Below are 19051 nucleotides of genomic sequence, written 5' to 3' on the forward strand. Positions count from 1 at the left end.
CTGTTTATCTATGCCACCGATGGCATTACTAGTTACACGCACACACACACACACACACACACACACACACACACACACACACACACACACACACACACACTTATACACATTCACACACGCACACTAGAATTTCTGGCCACCACAGAAAGCCAATATCCACTGCCAAATGAGTTTCAGTCTGCAATATTACCCCCTGTATATAATCCAATGAAAGAAAAGCGCTTGAACCTCAATGTCGCCTGACTGTTACTCAGCCTGGATGAAACAGTAGACTGATCAGAAGGGATTTTATTGCACTGCTGTGAGCTGTGTAACAGGAAGATCTGTTTTGCCTGTTCCTGACCCATTTGTAAAATGTAGAACATTTCATGTTCTTGAAACACTCAAAATATCAATATGCCATGACAGATTGATAGCATAAATGTCTTTTAACCAACAGGTACTCTCCTGCCTTATCACATTGACTGGACCTAAAAATAATTTGTTTGTTGGTAAAAATGATACAATATTTCTATACCCTTTAAGTCTTGTAGGTTAATCAGCTCTTTGAAAAACTTTTGCAGTATTGCATATTGCATTGATTACTTGTCTAAATGTAGATATGCCCTTAGCATGTATTGGCTACTGCATTTTTAATAGGTAAAGAATTCAAGACGTCAACATTGCTCTTTGAACATTCTTGGCCTCTCCAAGTCCGAGATGCCAGAATCGACCCACTGGCTTCTATTCAACAAACTGTCTGCTGCTATTTGTGTAACCTCGCCATTTGCACCAGAGAAACCCTTAGAGACAACCTGCCATACAATGTCACAGTCATAATTTCTGTACTTCTCTTTTCTCCTGCAGTGGTGGAATGGCTGTGTGTATGTGTGTGTGTGTGTGGGGGGGGGTTCTTATCCTATAGACATCTGGAGGAGGATTGGGGCATTGGGAGGTTGGATTGGGTTGAGCGGTGGAGGGTGTATGTTATATAAAGCTTACTGTGTATCCTCCTGTTCTACGGGCATTCTATTTATAGACCTACTTCCAATTCTAACAACCTGCATTCTGAGACAGTGAGAACGTACGTGTGTGTGTGTTTCTGTGAGTGTGTGTGTGTGAGAGAAAGAGAGAGAGAGAGAGAGAGAGAGAGAGAGAGAGAGAGAATGGAAATAATGGGAGAATGAAATGGGTTGCATAATAGTGGGATTTATAGAAGGGCGGGAATTTAGATTCATGCTGTTTAGTGGCGAGCTCAATACTACCCTTCATCGTCATCATCCTCATCCTCATCCTCATCATCTGTACCTTTCAATCGACAGGCTCGCGCATTTGTGACTCATCCTCATTCATCAGAGCACAGCAGGAAGGACGGGAATAAAATTACACGTATAATCAGCATCCTCAGAGGTTGAACAGTCAGCCACGCCCAAACACTACCACACAGGAGAGGAGAGAATCTCCCTTCACCCTTTTAATCAGCCTGAGTACACATCTCTCCTTGTCCTCCCTTTTGTTGCAAACAAATATCCAGACCCCTCTGGGCATACAGCTTCTCCAGCCACCGGTGAAGGGGTGTCATAAATCCCCTCCAACTCATTTCCTGTATGGTGAAGATCTGCTGCTGTCCCACCCACATCGCCCTTTTCTCTATGACATCACCAACGGCTTAGTGCTCCTGACAAAGGGAGAGCGTAAGGGTAGGAGGGGGTGATGGGTTGACAGGGATGTGATGAACATGAAAGACATAAATAAAGAAGGCCCTGGGGTATTAGAATGGTGTGTGGGCATGTCAAGGTGACTTTGTCAAATTTTACAGACGAAGACGGCGAAGCCAAGGGTGTCTCTTTCCCATGACTTACCATCGACCCCATCAGGTTATTGTTAGCATTATCAGCATTAGGGCCATAATGTATCCTAGAAGGATGACATTCAGTGACCTCTTAGATGGATGTTCTCTTTCAGGTCCTCTGAAGTCAATTGTATTGTGGTGAATAACGATGCCGCTGGATCGGACGTGTCATTAGAAGTCCCTAAACTGCTATTATGTCATGTTTTATAATGACAGTCTGAGGTTTTTGAATGTAAGTGAGGTTTGGTCATGGTAACTGTCTATTGATTATTTCTCCTTTTTTATGCTTATTACAGAGAGGATCTTTTCCTTCTGCCTGCTTCTCCAATTCAAGAATACAGCCTTCAGCTCTGTACCCCATGGATATTAGATAAAACAATGTCCTTCTTCATATTGCCCGGTGAGAAATTTTCAAGATGGTTCTATCTATTTTCTGGAAACCCCTTATTTTTGCTGCTCATTTAAATGCCAGATACAGAGAAACCGCCAGTCATCTCTTAGCATTTAAAAAGAATGGAATTGTGGGCAATATTACAAGTCAATGAAGACTGCATCTGGAACCACTTATGTTTATGACTCTGATATTGATAGTAGCTAAAATATGACAGCTATAGATTTCATGTCAGAGGGCATTGACACTAGTGTTTTTTCATTGTCTTCCCCTATCCCACTCCAAGTAATTGTAAAAGAGAAGGTTTATCTATATATTTAATAGGATAACTGTAAATGGACAGGTATATTTAGCAAGCTCTACTGTGTAGAAGTGTGTTATGTGTGTAAAAATATTTCAGGGTATTTAAATCAGGGCAACAGTTATTTGATGTGCTACAGCTGGGTGTGGACTCATAGATACATCTTGTTCCTGTGAATTGTCAGTATTTCTGTCAAAATTTAAAAAATCACTTTGTGGACTTCTGTGGCTGGAGGCTGAGGAACATTACGGGAGATTTGCCAGTTTAAGAACACATCAAAGCTATTTCTACATTTGAATAAACTCCAAACAAAGCACTATAATCAGGGAAAAAATTGCAACAAGGACAACCAGGTGTAGAAACTGCATCCTCTCCGCACCTGCAGCCTGGCTCCTCTGGCCAACAGGGGTACCTTCACCACCTTCTCGAGATGAGCCAGAGGTCGGACTCAGAGGCCGAGGGCTTGCAGCCCGTGGTCTACACGTTGGAGGAACTGGAGTGCAAGATCTGCTACAACCGCTACGACACGCGTACCCGCAAGCCCAAAGTCCTGAGCTGCCTCCACCGCGTCTGTGCCAAATGCCTGAAGAAGATGGTGGAGCTTGACTCCTCACCCAGCATAATCAGCTGCCCCTTCTGCCGCCATGAGACGCACGTGCCGGATGAGGAGATCTGGCTCCTGCAGGATGACAGCAACATCCTGGCCATCCTTACCTACCAGGACCGGGCAAGGAAGGGTGGCACGGCTCCAGCCGGGGAGGTGCTCCTCACACCCGGCAGCCTGACTGGTGGTGTGGTAGGTGGGGGCAACGGGAGCGGAGGTGGGGAGCAGGCTCACAGCTCCTCAGACTGCCTAGTCATCACCATAATGGAGGTTCCAGGCGAGTCGCAGTCGTCTGACAGCATGAGCATGCTCAACATGGTCCGTCTGTACCGGCCGGCTAGCCTGGACTCACTTCCTTGCCACCTACCGGTGCAGAAGTGTCGCATGTGGACCTCGCGCACCGTACCACGCTTTCTCATGGGTTTCCTCTGTCTGATCTACTTCAGCTCGCTACCACTGGGCATCTACCTGCTCATGATACAACAGCTGACGCTAGGTGTAATCTTGGTCAGCCTGGTACCCTCCACCCTGGTCCTGTGTGTCTTCTATGGCTTCTGCCAATGCCTGTGCCATGAGATCATGGAGGCTATTGCCACGTAAAGCCAGGGGAATCTCATTAAGACTACTATCACCGGGCTGGCATGGACCTCCTTTAGCGTGTCCTGTAAAAGAAATAAAGCCAAATCCCTCATGCATCTGTTACTCCTTTCCCTTTGTTTTTCCAAATATTACTGTTCCATCACACTATAGAAATACCAGCACTGAACAGTTGTAAACCCAATTGCAATCCACTTCAAACTGTGCACAGGGTGTCAGACCTGGGATGAGATCTTAGCCTGTTGCAACTGAATGCTGTGTTTCTTGTGTTTGTTGGCCCAATGAACAGGCTTTATCAGCACTACTGTGATCACCAACCACAACCAAACACCTTTCAACAGAATGTGAACCTCTTAACACCCTTACTATGGCAAGTACTGGCCGTGTTACCTTAGTACAATTCTTGTCTTTCTTACTTTCAATTAAATTACTTTATTTGAAAAAAAAAAACGTAAATAAATAAAAAGACATAGTGGTGAAGGGTAAGACCGAACTTGCGTCATCGTCCTCTCTATGTACACATTTGAAGTTTCTAGTTGCCTTTGTGAGGCATGTTGACACCTAAGCTGTCATTTAATGTTGTAAAAATAATAATAATAATAATTTGTGTTTGTCATTGCACCAGGAATGGACAAAATCCTTCAAACCGCCTAAACTGTTACTAAATATTCAATAAATACTAGAAAACAGAAAATGTTCCATTTAGTTTGTTTTTTGTTCTCTGTATCAGATCCCAGTAACATGAGTTAAGTGGTATTCAAGAGCTGGTTTGAGATGGTGACATAAGATGCTAATTTTCTGTCAGAAAAGACTAAGTACACAGCTCATCACACACTGAGTAAACCTGAAAAGACTAAATATGAATGACTATATGTTTTCAGATAATATTGGGTAAACTATTTATGTTAAACCTTGCTCGTGATTAAATCAAGATTAGTTTTTATTGACTTAGAAACAATATGAACAACAGTGAGGCCAAACAAGTTAATAAGCAATTCTATATTTACAACTATATGACTGACTTTACAAATGAGTCACGGTGCAAGGTTCCATAGAGGAGCTGCTGTTTTTTTTGCTTCCTGAATGGTCTACTTTTAGGGATGTTGCTAAGGTGATACCCCTCATGGGATTGTTGCTGTTAAATCAAGAGTTCTCCTTAACGTCACACAGCTTTCAAACAAGTCTTGGCAGTCGCTAGGAGAGTCAACGCAGCATCTCCACCAGGGCCCTCCATGATTCCAGCCAATTTCCCTCCGGACAGTTAATCTCATCTAAAGCACTGCACACAGGACTGTACACAGGAAGATAGACACACACAAACACACACACACACTTTCTCTCTCACACACATACACTGAACTACTGAGAAAAAGGCCAGTAAGGAAGCTTGGTTCAGTCTCATTGACATCATGCGTATTTGATTATTGTTCAGAAATGACGGAAGCTCCCTGGGATGTTACTAGCCGCAGAGTCTTGTGGGAATCATCTGCTGGGCTGGTCCTAATTGAAATGGGTCTCCCTGAAGTGTGCCTAGCTCTGAGGATGTGTTCAGAGAGAGAAAAGGAAAGAGAGAGAGAGAGAGAAAACTGAGGGTTTAGTCGGAAGCAGAGGAAGATCTAGCCAAGCCCAGGAACATGACTGGGAAGACAGAACAAGATATGACACGATAAAGGGGAAGTCTCCAGTGCTCCGGTAATTGTCTTTGTCTTTTCTTTTCTCTGCATCTTTGCCTTTGATTGTAGAGGGTAGTTACTGATCCTTCAGATTTTTTAATTCTTTAATGTAACCTACAACAGTTACTCAAAAAATTAGCCAATCTGACGCTTATTTGCTCTTTAGATAATAATGTGGGCAGTGTACCACCTATCATCTTTGATTACATTATTTATTAGGAGTCAGGCAAAGATTAGAAAAATAATGAATGCAAAGATAGTGCCTGTACTGTTCTGTTTTCAAAAGATTATGCACTTGTACATTAATATGATATATGATATATATATATTCTTCGCATGAATTGTACCATGCAATTTATATTACAATGTAATCTTGAAAAAGATTTTCTTGATATCTTTCTTGAGATCTTCTTGAAGAAGATTTTTAAACACATAAAGTTATGCATTTAATTCCACTTTCTGAGTAATTTTCTTGTCATAACATGCATTTGTATCAACCACAATGCTGCTTCCACTCTGAAGGAGACCAAATTGCAACATATAATCAATCCATTGTTCAGTGATCATCTCTCACTCATCTGCTGATGTAATGTAACATTGTCAAGCATGGCATATTGCCACACAGAATTGTTGACGATTCAAGTCCAACAACCACTACTTGTTTCTGATAACAGGGTTGAAGCAAAAGCAAACGGCCATGGAGATGTAAAGGAAAAGGAACTGCTACAGAAAGAAATCCGATTTTCTTTCAGTTCCGGAAGGGCTATAACAGACCAGTTTAGCAGCATCGTAATGTAATCTGCATGAGCTATAGTATTGCTTTCAAATACTGCTAAAAGAGGAAGTCTGTAGAGGCAACGTATGTTTCAGATATAAATGTGTTAGATCAAACAAAACTAAAATGCCTCTGATGTACACTTCAATTTCTGGCTTCAATTACAAAATGATTTCAAATTCGGAAGATTCTAGAATCTTACAGAACTGTAGGGAAACACATATTTCTAATTTCAGGCTGTGTGTGTAGGTCACATTTGCACAAGCGAAACGAGCCTCACTTAACGCTATTGACCTCAGAACTTAAAGATGAAAGATGTCCAACCCAAACTCTATAATGAATTCAAATACCACATCTGCCTCCATCACCTTTGGTGATCAGATAATACAAGCAGCTTATGTCTGAGATAAATTGAAAAAAAAAAAAAAAAGAAAAGAAATAAAAAAAAAAACATCACAGGGGACTGTGAATAAATGGACTTTGTGGAGGTAAGACATTGTTAAGTCAGAATGACATCACCACGCAGGTTACAATGAATCGGTGGCGGCGGTCGGTGGGGGAGATCCAGGCCAGACGGCGGCAGGTGGGTGAATGCGAGCGTGCGCAGGCAGCCCTCAGCAAAGTGACTGCCTGCTTCCAGCAAATGGCCACCTGTTTAGGGAGTAACACGGACGGCAGCACCCTGAGAGAGGAGCTGGAGGAGACCAGGACCCTGGCTCACAGGATCTGCACAGGTAAGAGTGTGTAGAGTTTAGGTTGTCATCTCAGACAAGGCATACAGGCATGAAAAGGGGGAGACCAAGATCCTGGTTTCCAAGATCTGTACAGGTAAGAGTGTGTACAGATATGGAGAGAGAAAAAATGCCATCTAATGCCATGCCATCAGACTTCATTAGTATGGGCTCCATAGCAATGAATTTTTATATAATTTTACCAGTATTGTAGAAAATTACAACTTAGTATCATGGTAATCAATGTACAGATGCAATATGTCTGTGTTGGTAATGGATTACTGCCTGCATCATCTGCAAACTGGGTATGAACAGTGTCTGAATTTCTTTAATTGTATTGTATGTGACATCTGTTTTTGCATGACAAGGAGGGTATGTTTTGCACCAAGCTATTATCAGTTACCACCAATGATTACTTGGAAAGCAACAGTTCATTCCAATTGAACATGGAGATAAACCTTTATAGATTACAAATATCTAAAACATTGAACATAATTTTTTTACACCCCCTTTTGTAGATGACAGCAGTAGTGATCCATGACCATTTATCATATTTAACTTCCAGATATTGACCTCATATACCCTCAGTTATACTGTACCTAAATAACAATAAAGGGGTCTCCCTCACGTTAAGTCACAATCCTCCACTGTGGTACACTAAACACTGTTTGCTTGTTTATGTTCTTGTTTGGCAGGGCTACACAAGAGGCTGCTGGCTCTGTTAGTGGAGACAGAACAGTGTCAGGAGGATCGCGAACAGGTGGAGAGGCTGTGGGTTCTCTTTCTGTCCAGCATGGAGAGCTTTCAGCAGGATCTAAAAAAGGTGCATGCCTTACAAGAGCTATTTCCACTGACCATACGCAAAGACAGGCGGGCATTGGTAAACACCGGTGTGACAGCAGGTGGCTCCGAGGTAGCAGCGCGGGCAGCCACGGTACAGACACCGTGGCTAACAGTTGAGGAGGAGCAATGCCCCGCCCTGAAAACACACATGGAGCAGATTGACGCTCTGTTGCAGGAGATGCTGCAAAGAGTAAATGTGCCTCTTTGGTCGGTGGAGCCCACACACGAAGCCTGGGGAGATGGTAACGAGGAAGCACTGGAGGATGATGAGACGTTAGAGGAAATGATGGAGGTGGAAGTGGTGTCCCAGGACAACGGGACATCTGGATGCTGTCATCACCCAAACTGTCGCTTAGGCTGCATCCTCTGTCTACTCAACTGAATAATAATGAACAACCAATCCAGGGGCAGGAATAAAGTGGAGCCATCAACATTAGACAACATCTACATTAAATCCTGTATAGCTGAAACTGAAGAAAGGGAACAAGCTTGGAATTTGAGAAGACCTAATGCAGCAACCAGAGAAAAACTGATATGTATTTCTTTATGTATAGTACTTACAGATTACAATTTTATTACAGTCCTTTTGGACCTTTCATAGTAAGTACAAAAACGTTAATGATCTGAATAATGAAAAATCATATAGAAACAGAATGACTATAACAGTGAGTATGCAGTTCAAATATGTATGGCCCTAGCACTTTGTTGTATTTGAATCAGCAAACATGTTCAAAGCTGTGCTTGATGGAGTGCTTGGCATTCATGATTTAATACATGCATTTCAGTCCAACATTACTGAGAGAGACACAAATCAACAACTGACATATGTTTCCAGACAAGTTTAATACAACATAGAAATACTGTACACACATACACACATAAACCAATGACTTAAATGTACATAATTATATAAGTGAAAAAAAAAAAAAAAAAAACCCAAAATCAAAAACAGGAGATTGGTCAGAGGTAAAAGAGAGGAAGAAATGACAGATCCTGGAGGTCAGTTCTTGTAGGTAGCGTGCAAATGAACTTTGAAGGCTGAAATTTAAAAAAAAAAAAAAAGAGAGAGAGCCAGAGACGTTGAAATAAGCACTTTGCAACGTGACAAGTCAAACAACAAAAAAGTGGATTGTGCTGTGATAGAATGCTGTACTGTACAATAAAGCACCTGTAAGAAACATTACTCGACTGAGCGGATATGACTCACCTTCTTGGTCCTCCCACAGTTCAGCAGCAGCAGAATTCAATGGACTTTCATTATTGGGCTCTGCAACCAAACAGGCGATGTGTTAAGATCAGGGGGGAAAAATTATTTGTATATACTCACTACTCTCTGTAGCCTCACTAAAGCATGAATAAGGTTATAAGGTTAGGGGGGGGGGGGGGGGTATCACAGTAGAAAATCTAGATAAACCAATTAAATAGTAATTAATTACAGTGAACCAACTAGGGCAGAGACACCATCAGGAGACTAGCCCATAATGCAACACTGTTCTGAGAACAGGATAAGACACTCAGAATGAGTTCTTACCACCAAGCAGACTCTGAATGGAAAGCAGGATAGATCGGACGTCGTACAAAGCTGACCACTTGTCCTTTAGAATGTCTAAGCAAATAAAACCATTCTCATCGACATTAGGGTGGAAGCAGGGTGTGATGAATTTCACTCGGGGTGCATTGTAAGGGTACCCACTGGGAAATTCTAGTGACAGCTTGTATCTCAAACCCTCATAAACCTGGAAGCACATAAAACAAAGGCAAAGTTAAGAGACATACTTCAGTCCTGTATTTACACAATAGTGTAATTGATTTTATACTGAAGTTCCCAGGCTGCAGTGAATGGAGGCTATGTACTACACAAGTTCTTCTCCGTCACATGAAACTATGCAGAACTTACTGTCCCTGGAGCTCCATCTATAGTCCCAATCCATTTGAAAAGATTGTCAGATTCTGGAAATGCAGAGATGCCCTTGTCTCCTGACATCTACAATGCCAAATAAAAGAAGTCAAAAAGTCGTGACATTCTAGTGTTTCAATTCACAGTGCTTAGGTGAACAGCCCATCCATAAAACTCACCATTAGTGTCATCAGCTCCTGCTGAAGTCTGAGGAAAGAGAAGAGAAATTATGTCAATGACATGTACACTGCAGAAGAATGTGTGTGACAAGCTGCCTCACAGATCACAGAATACAAGAAACTCGATTTATACTCGTAAACTTCATGTGTGCATGTGCAAGCCTAGGGGAACACATACAAATTTTATAAGAAACCTACACAATAAAGCAACGAATACAGTAAAAACCGTCAGATTTCTGAGAATGGTAGCGCACTTGGATTAGACCAGTCTATTCAATTTTAACGTTCTCCACATCTGACAAGGAATCCAGAACGATCTACAAACTGAATACCAGTGGAGATGGTGACTCACCATCTAAATATGACAGCACAGACAAATGAATATCGATTATAAAGCTGCCTTAAAACCGTAAATACTCAAGTAACACTTAAGGACTTTTTCCTTGGTTCATTCATAACATCCGAGTTTGTTCAGATCGATTTTGGGCAGACCTTTTGGAGACGGAGCCCTTTGGCACACTTCCGCCCGTCTCGCTCCCTTTCAATGCTGCCGTTGACGAGGCTGCTGCAGGATCCATGTTCTGAGAGGCCATTGCTTGACTTCACTGAAATTTAGAAAATATATCAGCATACTTTAAAAAAAAAATAGCTGAACTGCGATAAATTTATTGTCAGCCTAACTGAAATACAGGTGTTTTTTTCGCTTGCAGGTCACGTTTGATCATTTAGCCTGGCGTTTCTGTTGGCTAACAGAGTACGCTAGCGTAATAGCTGGCTAACGTTTGAGCTTCGCCAAAAAAAACCCTAGGTTCGAATCGGTTCAGCTAGCTTCATTGCCAGGGAAACTACAGTAGCTAAATTGAATAAATACATCTCATCTCAGGTCCAGTATACGCTAATTAATTTTTTGTAATTAGTTACTGAAAATAGCACGGATATCCATCCCAGTTTCTTAAGACATGAGCCGCATTCAGAACCAGAAGCTTGCAGTTAAGATATATCTTCGCAGGTTAACATTTAGCTAGCTTTCGAGGATAGCTAATGTCGACATGGATAGTAACTTGTTTCGTTCATCTTAGTATAACAATTAAGGCATATGCCAAACAGTTAACCTACGAATTCAGGTAAAGGACTTGATAACTGCTGATGTTGGCTAGCGAGTTCAGCTTGCAATCACACTGACTAACCAAATTAGGCCAGTAAGTAATTCTAAACTGATTATGAAATCAGTTTAAAACAAGAGTATATATGAAAGAACAATTAGTTAAACCCTAACAAAATGTTAGACGATAAAGCGTTGTTAAAATTGTCTATTACCTGCTGTGTCAGTCCCTCCAACACCAATGCCGCCGTGGTCTACACAGTGAGATTTTCAAACATCATCCCGCCCCCCCGTTTAAACTTACTTTCTTTAAACGGTTTCACCGCCCAAACAGAGATTACGGCCAATCGAAAAGATGGATTGAAAACAAAACAACGCCTTAGCAACCACTTAAAATGCTGCGTCTTGTAGGAAACGCTGATTTCATTGGACAATAGCCCACCATTTGGGCGTGCCTTTACTCGTCAGCCAGATTCAAAGTTGTGTACAGGAAGCGCTAGAGTTGAACGATTCAAATATTTGAGAGGAATCGACCAATGCACTGAGAATGTGTTGTCAACATCAACATTTTTGATTATGAATCATGTTTGTGCAACAAATAAAACAAACAGACGTACAATACAAACTTATTTAATCGTCAATCCTTCCATCAACAACTCCACATTTGTTTACTCGAAACGGACAGCCTTTGTAACAGATATGTCTTGCAGATGAATTTTTAAAATAACTTAAATTCGTCTGTTTTCCTATATGTAAACAGTTATTAAAGTTTCACTTGTAAAAATAAAACGTTTTCAAATTCTTAAAGATTACTAAAATACAAAACTTGTAATACAAGATCAAAAATCTTAACAGAGCACATCTACTTTATATAGCCTCCTGTTTTCTTTTCAAATTCAAGGCTCCTTGAGAGAAAAAAAAAAAAAAGAACTGAAAATAATTTCCCTTTTGGAGGCATAAATGACATGTACAAATTACAGTATGAGGGGGAGAAAAATCATTCAAACACAAGCAAAATACTATCGAAGATTTCTGAACAAATGTAAAAATGTAAATCACAGCGCAAGACAATGAGAGACTTAAAAAAAAAGAAGAAGAAGAAGAAAAAAATCAAACTACCACTGCATTCCTTGTATAAAAAAATACTACATAACTTCTCAGATACCCAATCATCCTGTTTCCAGATCAGCCAAATACGACTCATTTGGTTGATTGTAAAATGATAGTATGTGGACCTATGTACAACAAAATCAGGATGAACGAAAATCAGAGTTAAAAAAAAAATGCTATACATTTACTTCAGCTCAGTATGTATAGTATAATATGCTTAAGACGGTCGAAGGTCCGAGTACAAAACACAGCCAATTTTCCAGCGTAGAGGACAAATATGAGAGCGCTGAAAAAAAACGGAAAATGTCCTTAAGTTCAAAACTTGGACCTCTCATATAAATCCATCTAGATAGTGACTGCATACAACAACAGCATACACATACGAGCAGACTGGCTCGCTTTTGCCGACGGAAAACCTGCCCCCCCGCCCCGAGTTTCGTTATGACTGGGTGAAAACTCATGTCTGATGTCTGCTGGTTGTGCAGAGAAAGGCTTTTTTATTTTGTCTCCCTCCTCTAATCTTTCTCTGATCTCTGAGCCTCCATGGCCTTCTGCATCTTCTCCACCATCCAGATTGGTACCCTAAACGGCTTCAGTTCATCCATTTTCAGGTCAGGGCAGTCTCTGAGACAGACACAGAGAAAGCACAAAAGTGAAAAAAAAAAGCTTTCCTTGCAAATTAGAGGCTGCACTGTGAGTTAGTTTTGTCAAGGAATGTAGATTGGTTTTTGTCGTTAAATTCTGTTTTCAGGTACTTCTGATACAGAATCTGACTTTCAGTAACATCATTAGTCCAAGAACGCAAAAATGCTTCCAGATAACAAAAGCGCAATGCATTCTGACATAAAATATTTGATCAACAACCAACAGATCTTCTTCTATGTTTTATCTAAATATCTGTTTATTTATCTCATACTTGGTTTCATTTCAGAATAAAAGAAACGAAATCAGCGTTTTTGCAAATCTTAAACAATTGATGTTATCTGTGTATGCTGGCCAAAAGCCCAAGTATCGGTCCACATACAGACTATAGATGCATATATCAAATATCACACATTCAAGCCAGTTAAACCTAATGCTCTACAAAACAACTGTCCATATATTAAAAAGTTAAAAAGGACATATTTAACTGAGTGTCACAGTACTCACTTATAGTCTTCACTCACGGCAAGATCTTGAACATCCTCTTCAATCAGAAGATAGGCCTAATTAAGAAAAGCGATGGAGTAAGCAATGGAGAAGTACTTAGACCATACGAGGCGCATTCAGATTAGAGGTAAATCTCACCATCTTTCCTCCAGTGGCCCTCATATGTTGTCTTTCTGCAAGCCAGTGTTTATCCTGGGCATCAGCAGCATACTGGAAAAGACATGCGCACAGCCACAAGGGTCATCTGAATTGTTTGTGTAGTTAATTTTAAAAATAAAAAGTGCTCCTGCATTCTGCATAAACTGAAAAGCTTGTGAAAGAGAGAAAGAGAGAGAGCGCGCTAAATCAAAGCCTCTCACCTTAAAGAGGTCAGCGTGTTTTATGTAGATCCTTCCTCTGGTACCACCCATACCCAGAGCCCTGAAATTAAAATGTTCTGCATAAGTCTTCTCCTAATAACATAAGTTTTCAAATAAAAGCCCTTAAAAGTATGTTCCTGCATTAGGTAATACTGACTTGTTGGCTCTTGATCCCAGAACAAAAGTGCTCTTCTCACTGAGCCTGGATGGGTCCCACTGTGTAAGAAACAAAAGCGCTCAAATAAAAAGTATTACAAACAGCCATAACCAGAAACTGAGCTTAATAAAAGCCTTTAATACCTTTTATGATATTGGTAAAAATGAATAAATATAAAGTTAAAGTAATGATGGGAATGAACCATTCCAGCAATAATTCAATTTAAGGCATTCTTTGTCTTCTTAAGAAATGTGAATTATGTTGAGAAAAATATTTTACCTTGGGTCCCTCTCGTTTGACGGTCTCAGCAGTTTTGGGCTTGGCCCTAAATCAGAACAAAAGAGTACAAATTTAAATTGGCCAAAACTGAAAGTATTCATATTCAAAATGTTTTGTTTTGACAAGCACCATTTTTTTAGGTCTTTCTTTTGTATCTGTGGATGTGATTTCACAGTCAAACTAAACAGCATACTAAATGTAAAAGGTGTGTGGAGACACAAGTCAACTCGACTGCCACTGTGAAGTGCTTACGGTGTGCTGAACTGAACTGGCCTGTCATAGGAGATCACAGGCCCTGGTGGACGTCCTTTTCGCTACAAACAGACAACAGAAAGAAAAAAAAATTAAGACACAGGAAGCTGCCCACCAAAAGGTGTATCTACAAATTCACTAACTGGCTTTGTCCCATATTCCAATGTCCCATGCTCCTGTGATACTCTGGGTATGAATCTCATTACAAAACAAAGAGCTAAAAGCTAAAAGAGCTTTCGTCAGGGTGTGCAAGAGTTTGGAACACAGAATCAATGCTCTCATGAATGATGGGTCTAAATGTTTTACCTTTTTCGGAACAGGACTGCCCCTCTGGCTTGAGTCATCATCCATCTGTCTTGAACGCTGCGATGCAGAGCACACATCAAATGTGGAAAAGTACATCTAATAGTGGAAGAACATTTAAACAAATTATGAGTAAATTGAATCATCTCTACCTTCACCGGAAGGTCAAGGCCTTGTCTTGGAGCTGATTTTTCTCCATCAGGAAACAGCTGTTTTGCCTGGAGAGGGAAGCATAAAGCATTATTGTTATGATGTCTATCACAGCTTTCACTACATATTAAAATGATGACTTGTTTAAGAGAGAAATATGACTCTTACATGTTCCAGACAGTTTCGACAGGCTTCTTTAATAAGCTGATCTGTCTGTACATCCTCACCAACATTTTCTTTCACATTGCTGGCTGCTTTCTCGAAAAACTGGGCAAAAAAAGGAAATGGTGCCATGCAAAGCAATGACTATATATTTAAATCAGTGCAAGGTAAAATAAAATAAAAAACATCAATAGGTACATCAATTAGTCCAGGTTAATGTAAGTCCGGCGAATAAGTAAATAACTAATAAAAATCCACTGAACTGTTTAAAAAAGGAGCACACACAAATATACACATCAAAACTGTCCCTCCAGTCAAAGGAAAGCAGAGGACATACGTGCAGTGCATGTAACCACAGTAAACAAACAGGGGAACTCGGCATGGCACAAACCTTCATGTATTTTCTAAACACAGCCATGATATCTTCATTAAAGCTGGGCTGAAGCACCGTTCTCAACAGGTCCATAGATATGACAGGGTCCGTGTAGCTAAACACAATTTTAACAGACAGCACATGATCAAATTATGTTTGTGCTCTGTAGCCCAATAACAAACTGTAATGTGGCATTAGACCAGGGTCTGATCTTATCTAGTAAAGCTTCCCCAAGGTTACTTTTAGTAAGAGTGGTCGTCAAAATTCAGTCAACAGTTCCAACTGGAAGTAAGCAGCGGCTGACAATAGGGTTAAGTTATATGAAAACAGAGAAAATGCAAAATAAAGAATGCTTGTTAACATGACATCAAAGGTGTGAGATTACCGTAAACATATTGAACTTACCTCACAGTCATCTGAGACCTCCGCCCCCTGCGATGGACCTGTCTGTGTTTTATCATTATGTTCCAAGGGTGCTGAGAAAAAAATAACAATAATAGATCATAAAGATATTTATATTATCAGATGTGTAAACTGTCATCGGTAGGTTACAGTGATGCAGAAAAAATGCAGTTTCTCTAATTAAAGTCAACACTTTCCTGGTTCAGAGAGCCTGCAAAACCGAGCTGTTTCATAGGAGGGAGAGTCAGAATTATCTAAACAGACCATATAACATCAAACATATATTAAAAAAATAAAATAAAATAAACGCATTCTGGTCACACCTTGCATTACACTTTTATTCCACATTCAGGAAATGGTCTGACTCACTGTTTGCAAACAGTAGCTAATACCTATTTCTTTATCGTTTTTGTTTTGTAATTCACTTGCTGGTTACATCAAACTTAATGCGCAAAGTTTTGTAGCTAAACAGTGAAGAGCTTGACATCTTAAGATTTTTTGTTTCAACGCTTTGTACATTTCTAACGTCTGCATGGACGTGTTCATCGGGCATGGCGATGATCAGTCAGAGCGGAGCTAACATTACTCACCATCGACTGGACCTGCTGTTCCGCAACATCTTGTTGAAGCCAGTCCCTTCGGCCTTCACTTCGCTGAGCACCCATGATGCGAATGACAGTTCGTGGACTGATACCAAGACTTCCTATAAATGACGTTTGTTCTATATGCGCGGACGATTTCCGAGAATTGAGCAAACTGGATGTAGCAGTTGCGTTGCTAAACGAGCGAAATAGTCCCTGTCAAGTAATCCTTTTGACGTTACTGCAGTGCTCAGAGAAATAATGCATAGCTGATTTCAACTTCTGGTTCCTAAGTTACACTTTCACATATTCAAAATGCTTTAAATTAATGCTATCATAATGCTACTACACTGATGAACAGATGTAGTTAGCTGAACTACAGCCAAACTACTTCCTCGAGAGACAAAATGCAATCTCGAGCAATAATCTTCATCGCCACCAGTGAGATGAACAACTACACGAGAGTATAGATTAGTCATCGCACGCACATAAATTTAGCACCGCCACCTACAGCATTGGATGTACTAATATTACAATCTGACGGTGTTGAATGCAATGGGCGTGTCAACAACACCAAGTCATTCGGCGAAACTACCGGCCATTTTTGTTGTGTCACAGGACACGTCAACAAGAGACGTGCACACAGAGTTTCTGTATTCTGTTTACTGACATGCACTAGCAGATGGGTGCAGGCAGGAGAGTTTTAGTTAGTTTCTGTTTCAGTTTTCGAAACTGTTTCTTATTTTGTTTTTAAACCATGGTTTGCAAATGTACATACATATCATCTCTTGCTGTTGTCATGCACCACCCTCATCCACCTGGATCATCCTCTCCTTTATCCGTCACCCAAAATCATCATCTCCCATAATCACACATGAAGACCTGCTCTTGGCTGTAAAAACGCACATTCACATGCAGTGTAGAGTTGGCCATAACTTTTGAATAGGGAGGTCAAACTTGTTATAGATGGCAGAAGGGTAATAATACCTGAAAAATAGACTGGTCTTAATCCAAATCTAGTTGAATGGTGCCTTGAGGAAGAATTTTTTGACATAACCTCACCCATTGCTGTTCATACCGTCAGAACATTCTGTTCTCAGTCCCTGTAAGAAAGACAGGGAAACAGCTCACCTTACAGAGAGCACGAGACTTCTGCAAATATGGCCAGTCCATTTATCCAGGTAGTTACAGCTATCTGGGAAATTTCATAGGCTTGTTGGTTGACCAAAAAAACAGAATGCCTTGATGAGAATTCAAAATACATAGTTCAATAACAAAATATTCGTCTTGTAATAAAAACTTTGTACCCTTAGTAAGCCACTCTTCCATGGGGCTTTGACCCACAGGAGAGACACACCCACTATACGGGACTGAGTGTGCACAAACAAGAAATACAAAAAATAAAATGGCTGATAAATACAAACAATGGGAAATGGCTTTGTCATAAGGCCCTATTTGTATTTGGGTGCAACAAAAACAGTTACAGCATCTGTCCTTTAAAGAACTGAAATACTCAAGAGCTTAATCCATAAAGTAGTTCACTTGAACAATATTCATAAACAATTGCTGAGCTCTAGAACTCCAGGGGAAACAAAGAATCTTTTGTACGGTTAATCACAACAAACATGATTAATGTGACTGATGAGAATATTTGGCAATACAATGGATAACAGTATATAGTAACAAATACATTCTCTCGTAAAATATCAAAAGATCAGTTGTAAGCCATTTAATACATTTGAAATATTTGTGTTATTTATGAAGGGTTCGTTTTTCTCTTTCACAGGTTCAGATTTGAAAATAAACTGAAACAGGCCTGTGAGCTCGAGGTTGAAGTTTATTAAGTGTAAAATTAGAGCAACGCTTGGGATCATACAGGTGTCTAGTTTTGTAGAGGTTGGAGACATATTGTCCTTCAAATCTGTTGGAACATTTTCCTTATGTTAGAGATTAAACCAGACCTCAACAAGACCTGGTATCTGGAATCACACGAAATAAAATGATTTTTCTATCATACTTGATGTTAGCCTGCAAAGACTGAAAGGTGGGTAATGTACAAGATTTCCTTCCAAGATACACTGATATACACACATTCTGAACCATCTCTCCTTTTATTTCCTCCTCATAGTATCACCCTTAATCATTGCTCATCTCATTCTGCAGCTTTTTCTCCTGGTTAGCTTCACCCTGCTAAACATGAGGCTTTCTAAGAGCACTGACAGGAGTCCCCTTGTGTTCACCTGGCAGAAATTGCCTCTCACTGTGAATAAACTAAGATAGCTACTGGACCTCCTCACTGGCAGAGTGAACAATGCCTCCACTGCTTACTGAGTCTCTGTGCTTCCATGTTTCTGCTTGTTCTTTATCTTATTCAGGGACAACATGACCAAGTCCATGACGGATCTGAGTGAGGACAGAGAACTGAAGGGTACGAGATGGAGTGCTGACCATTCCTGGGCTCTTGTAGATCCAGTCTTCTTGTAACACAGATTTCCTTTTAATGTGTTCATTAAAAGGAAATTCATTCAGTGTTCTCACATTCCAAGTGTGTCTGCTTATGTTGCTATCTGATGTGTTTGTTCTCTCCTAACAGAGGAAGCCTGTGATGAATGATTGGAGAGGCAAATAGATGAATATGATTCCATTCCTAGAATTTATGTTCCACTGGTGCTTCATCCAAAGGTAATAATTTTCCTTTACATCAGTCTCTCTCCCCCCCTCCTCTCTGTAGATACTGATAGTATTGTTGTAATCATATGAATGTGATGCAATCCATCATAAATTGATTTGAGTTTATGCATTTCTCTGCAAAAAAGGAACAGGGAGGCAGTCCAGGCACAGTCTGAAGAG

General features: G+C 40.4%; 4 protein-coding genes across 4 annotated transcripts; 2 read left to right on the forward strand and 2 right to left on the reverse strand.

Annotated features, from left to right (window-relative positions):
* Nucleotides 1-2953: 2953 nt before the first annotated feature.
* Nucleotides 2954-3727, forward strand: LOC115815700 (E3 ubiquitin-protein ligase RNF182). Its single transcript, XM_030778688.1, has one exon. The coding sequence runs from the start codon at nucleotides 2954-2956 to the stop codon at nucleotides 3725-3727; it is 774 nt and encodes a 257-aa protein (XP_030634548.1).
* A 2977-nt stretch (nucleotides 3728-6704) lies between these two features.
* LOC115815804 (regulator of G-protein signaling 9-binding protein) lies at nucleotides 6705-8128 on the forward strand. Its single transcript, XM_030778816.1, has 2 exons — nucleotides 6705-6906; nucleotides 7599-8128. The coding sequence occupies exons 1-2, from the start codon at nucleotides 6705-6707 to the stop codon at nucleotides 8126-8128; spliced, it is 732 nt and encodes a 243-aa protein (XP_030634676.1).
* A 618-nt stretch (nucleotides 8129-8746) lies between these two features.
* LOC115814802 (ubiquitin-conjugating enzyme E2C) lies at nucleotides 8747-10415 on the reverse strand. Its single transcript, XM_030777758.1, has 6 exons — nucleotides 10315-10415; nucleotides 9823-9850; nucleotides 9644-9730; nucleotides 9278-9482; nucleotides 8954-9013; nucleotides 8747-8784 (listed from the first exon to the last, which is right to left on the reverse strand). The coding sequence occupies exons 1-6, from the start codon at nucleotides 10413-10415 to the stop codon at nucleotides 8747-8749; spliced, it is 519 nt and encodes a 172-aa protein (XP_030633618.1).
* A 1648-nt stretch (nucleotides 10416-12063) lies between these two features.
* Nucleotides 12064-16591, reverse strand: LOC115814573 (deoxynucleotidyltransferase terminal-interacting protein 1). Its single transcript, XM_030777464.1, has 13 exons — nucleotides 16211-16591; nucleotides 15624-15694; nucleotides 15237-15333; nucleotides 14852-14950; nucleotides 14686-14751; nucleotides 14537-14593; nucleotides 14231-14292; nucleotides 13979-14024; nucleotides 13700-13758; nucleotides 13543-13603; nucleotides 13322-13393; nucleotides 13184-13239; nucleotides 12064-12658 (listed from the first exon to the last, which is right to left on the reverse strand). The coding sequence occupies exons 1-13, from the start codon at nucleotides 16283-16285 to the stop codon at nucleotides 12550-12552; spliced, it is 930 nt and encodes a 309-aa protein (XP_030633324.1). The 5' UTR covers nucleotides 16286-16591; the 3' UTR covers nucleotides 12064-12549.
* Between the last annotated feature and the right edge of the window lie 2460 nt (nucleotides 16592-19051).

Source organism: Chanos chanos, chromosome 6 (genome assembly GCF_902362185.1).
Source record: "Chanos chanos chromosome 6, fChaCha1.1, whole genome shotgun sequence".
Lineage (NCBI taxonomy): Eukaryota > Metazoa > Chordata > Actinopteri > Gonorynchiformes > Chanidae > Chanos > Chanos chanos.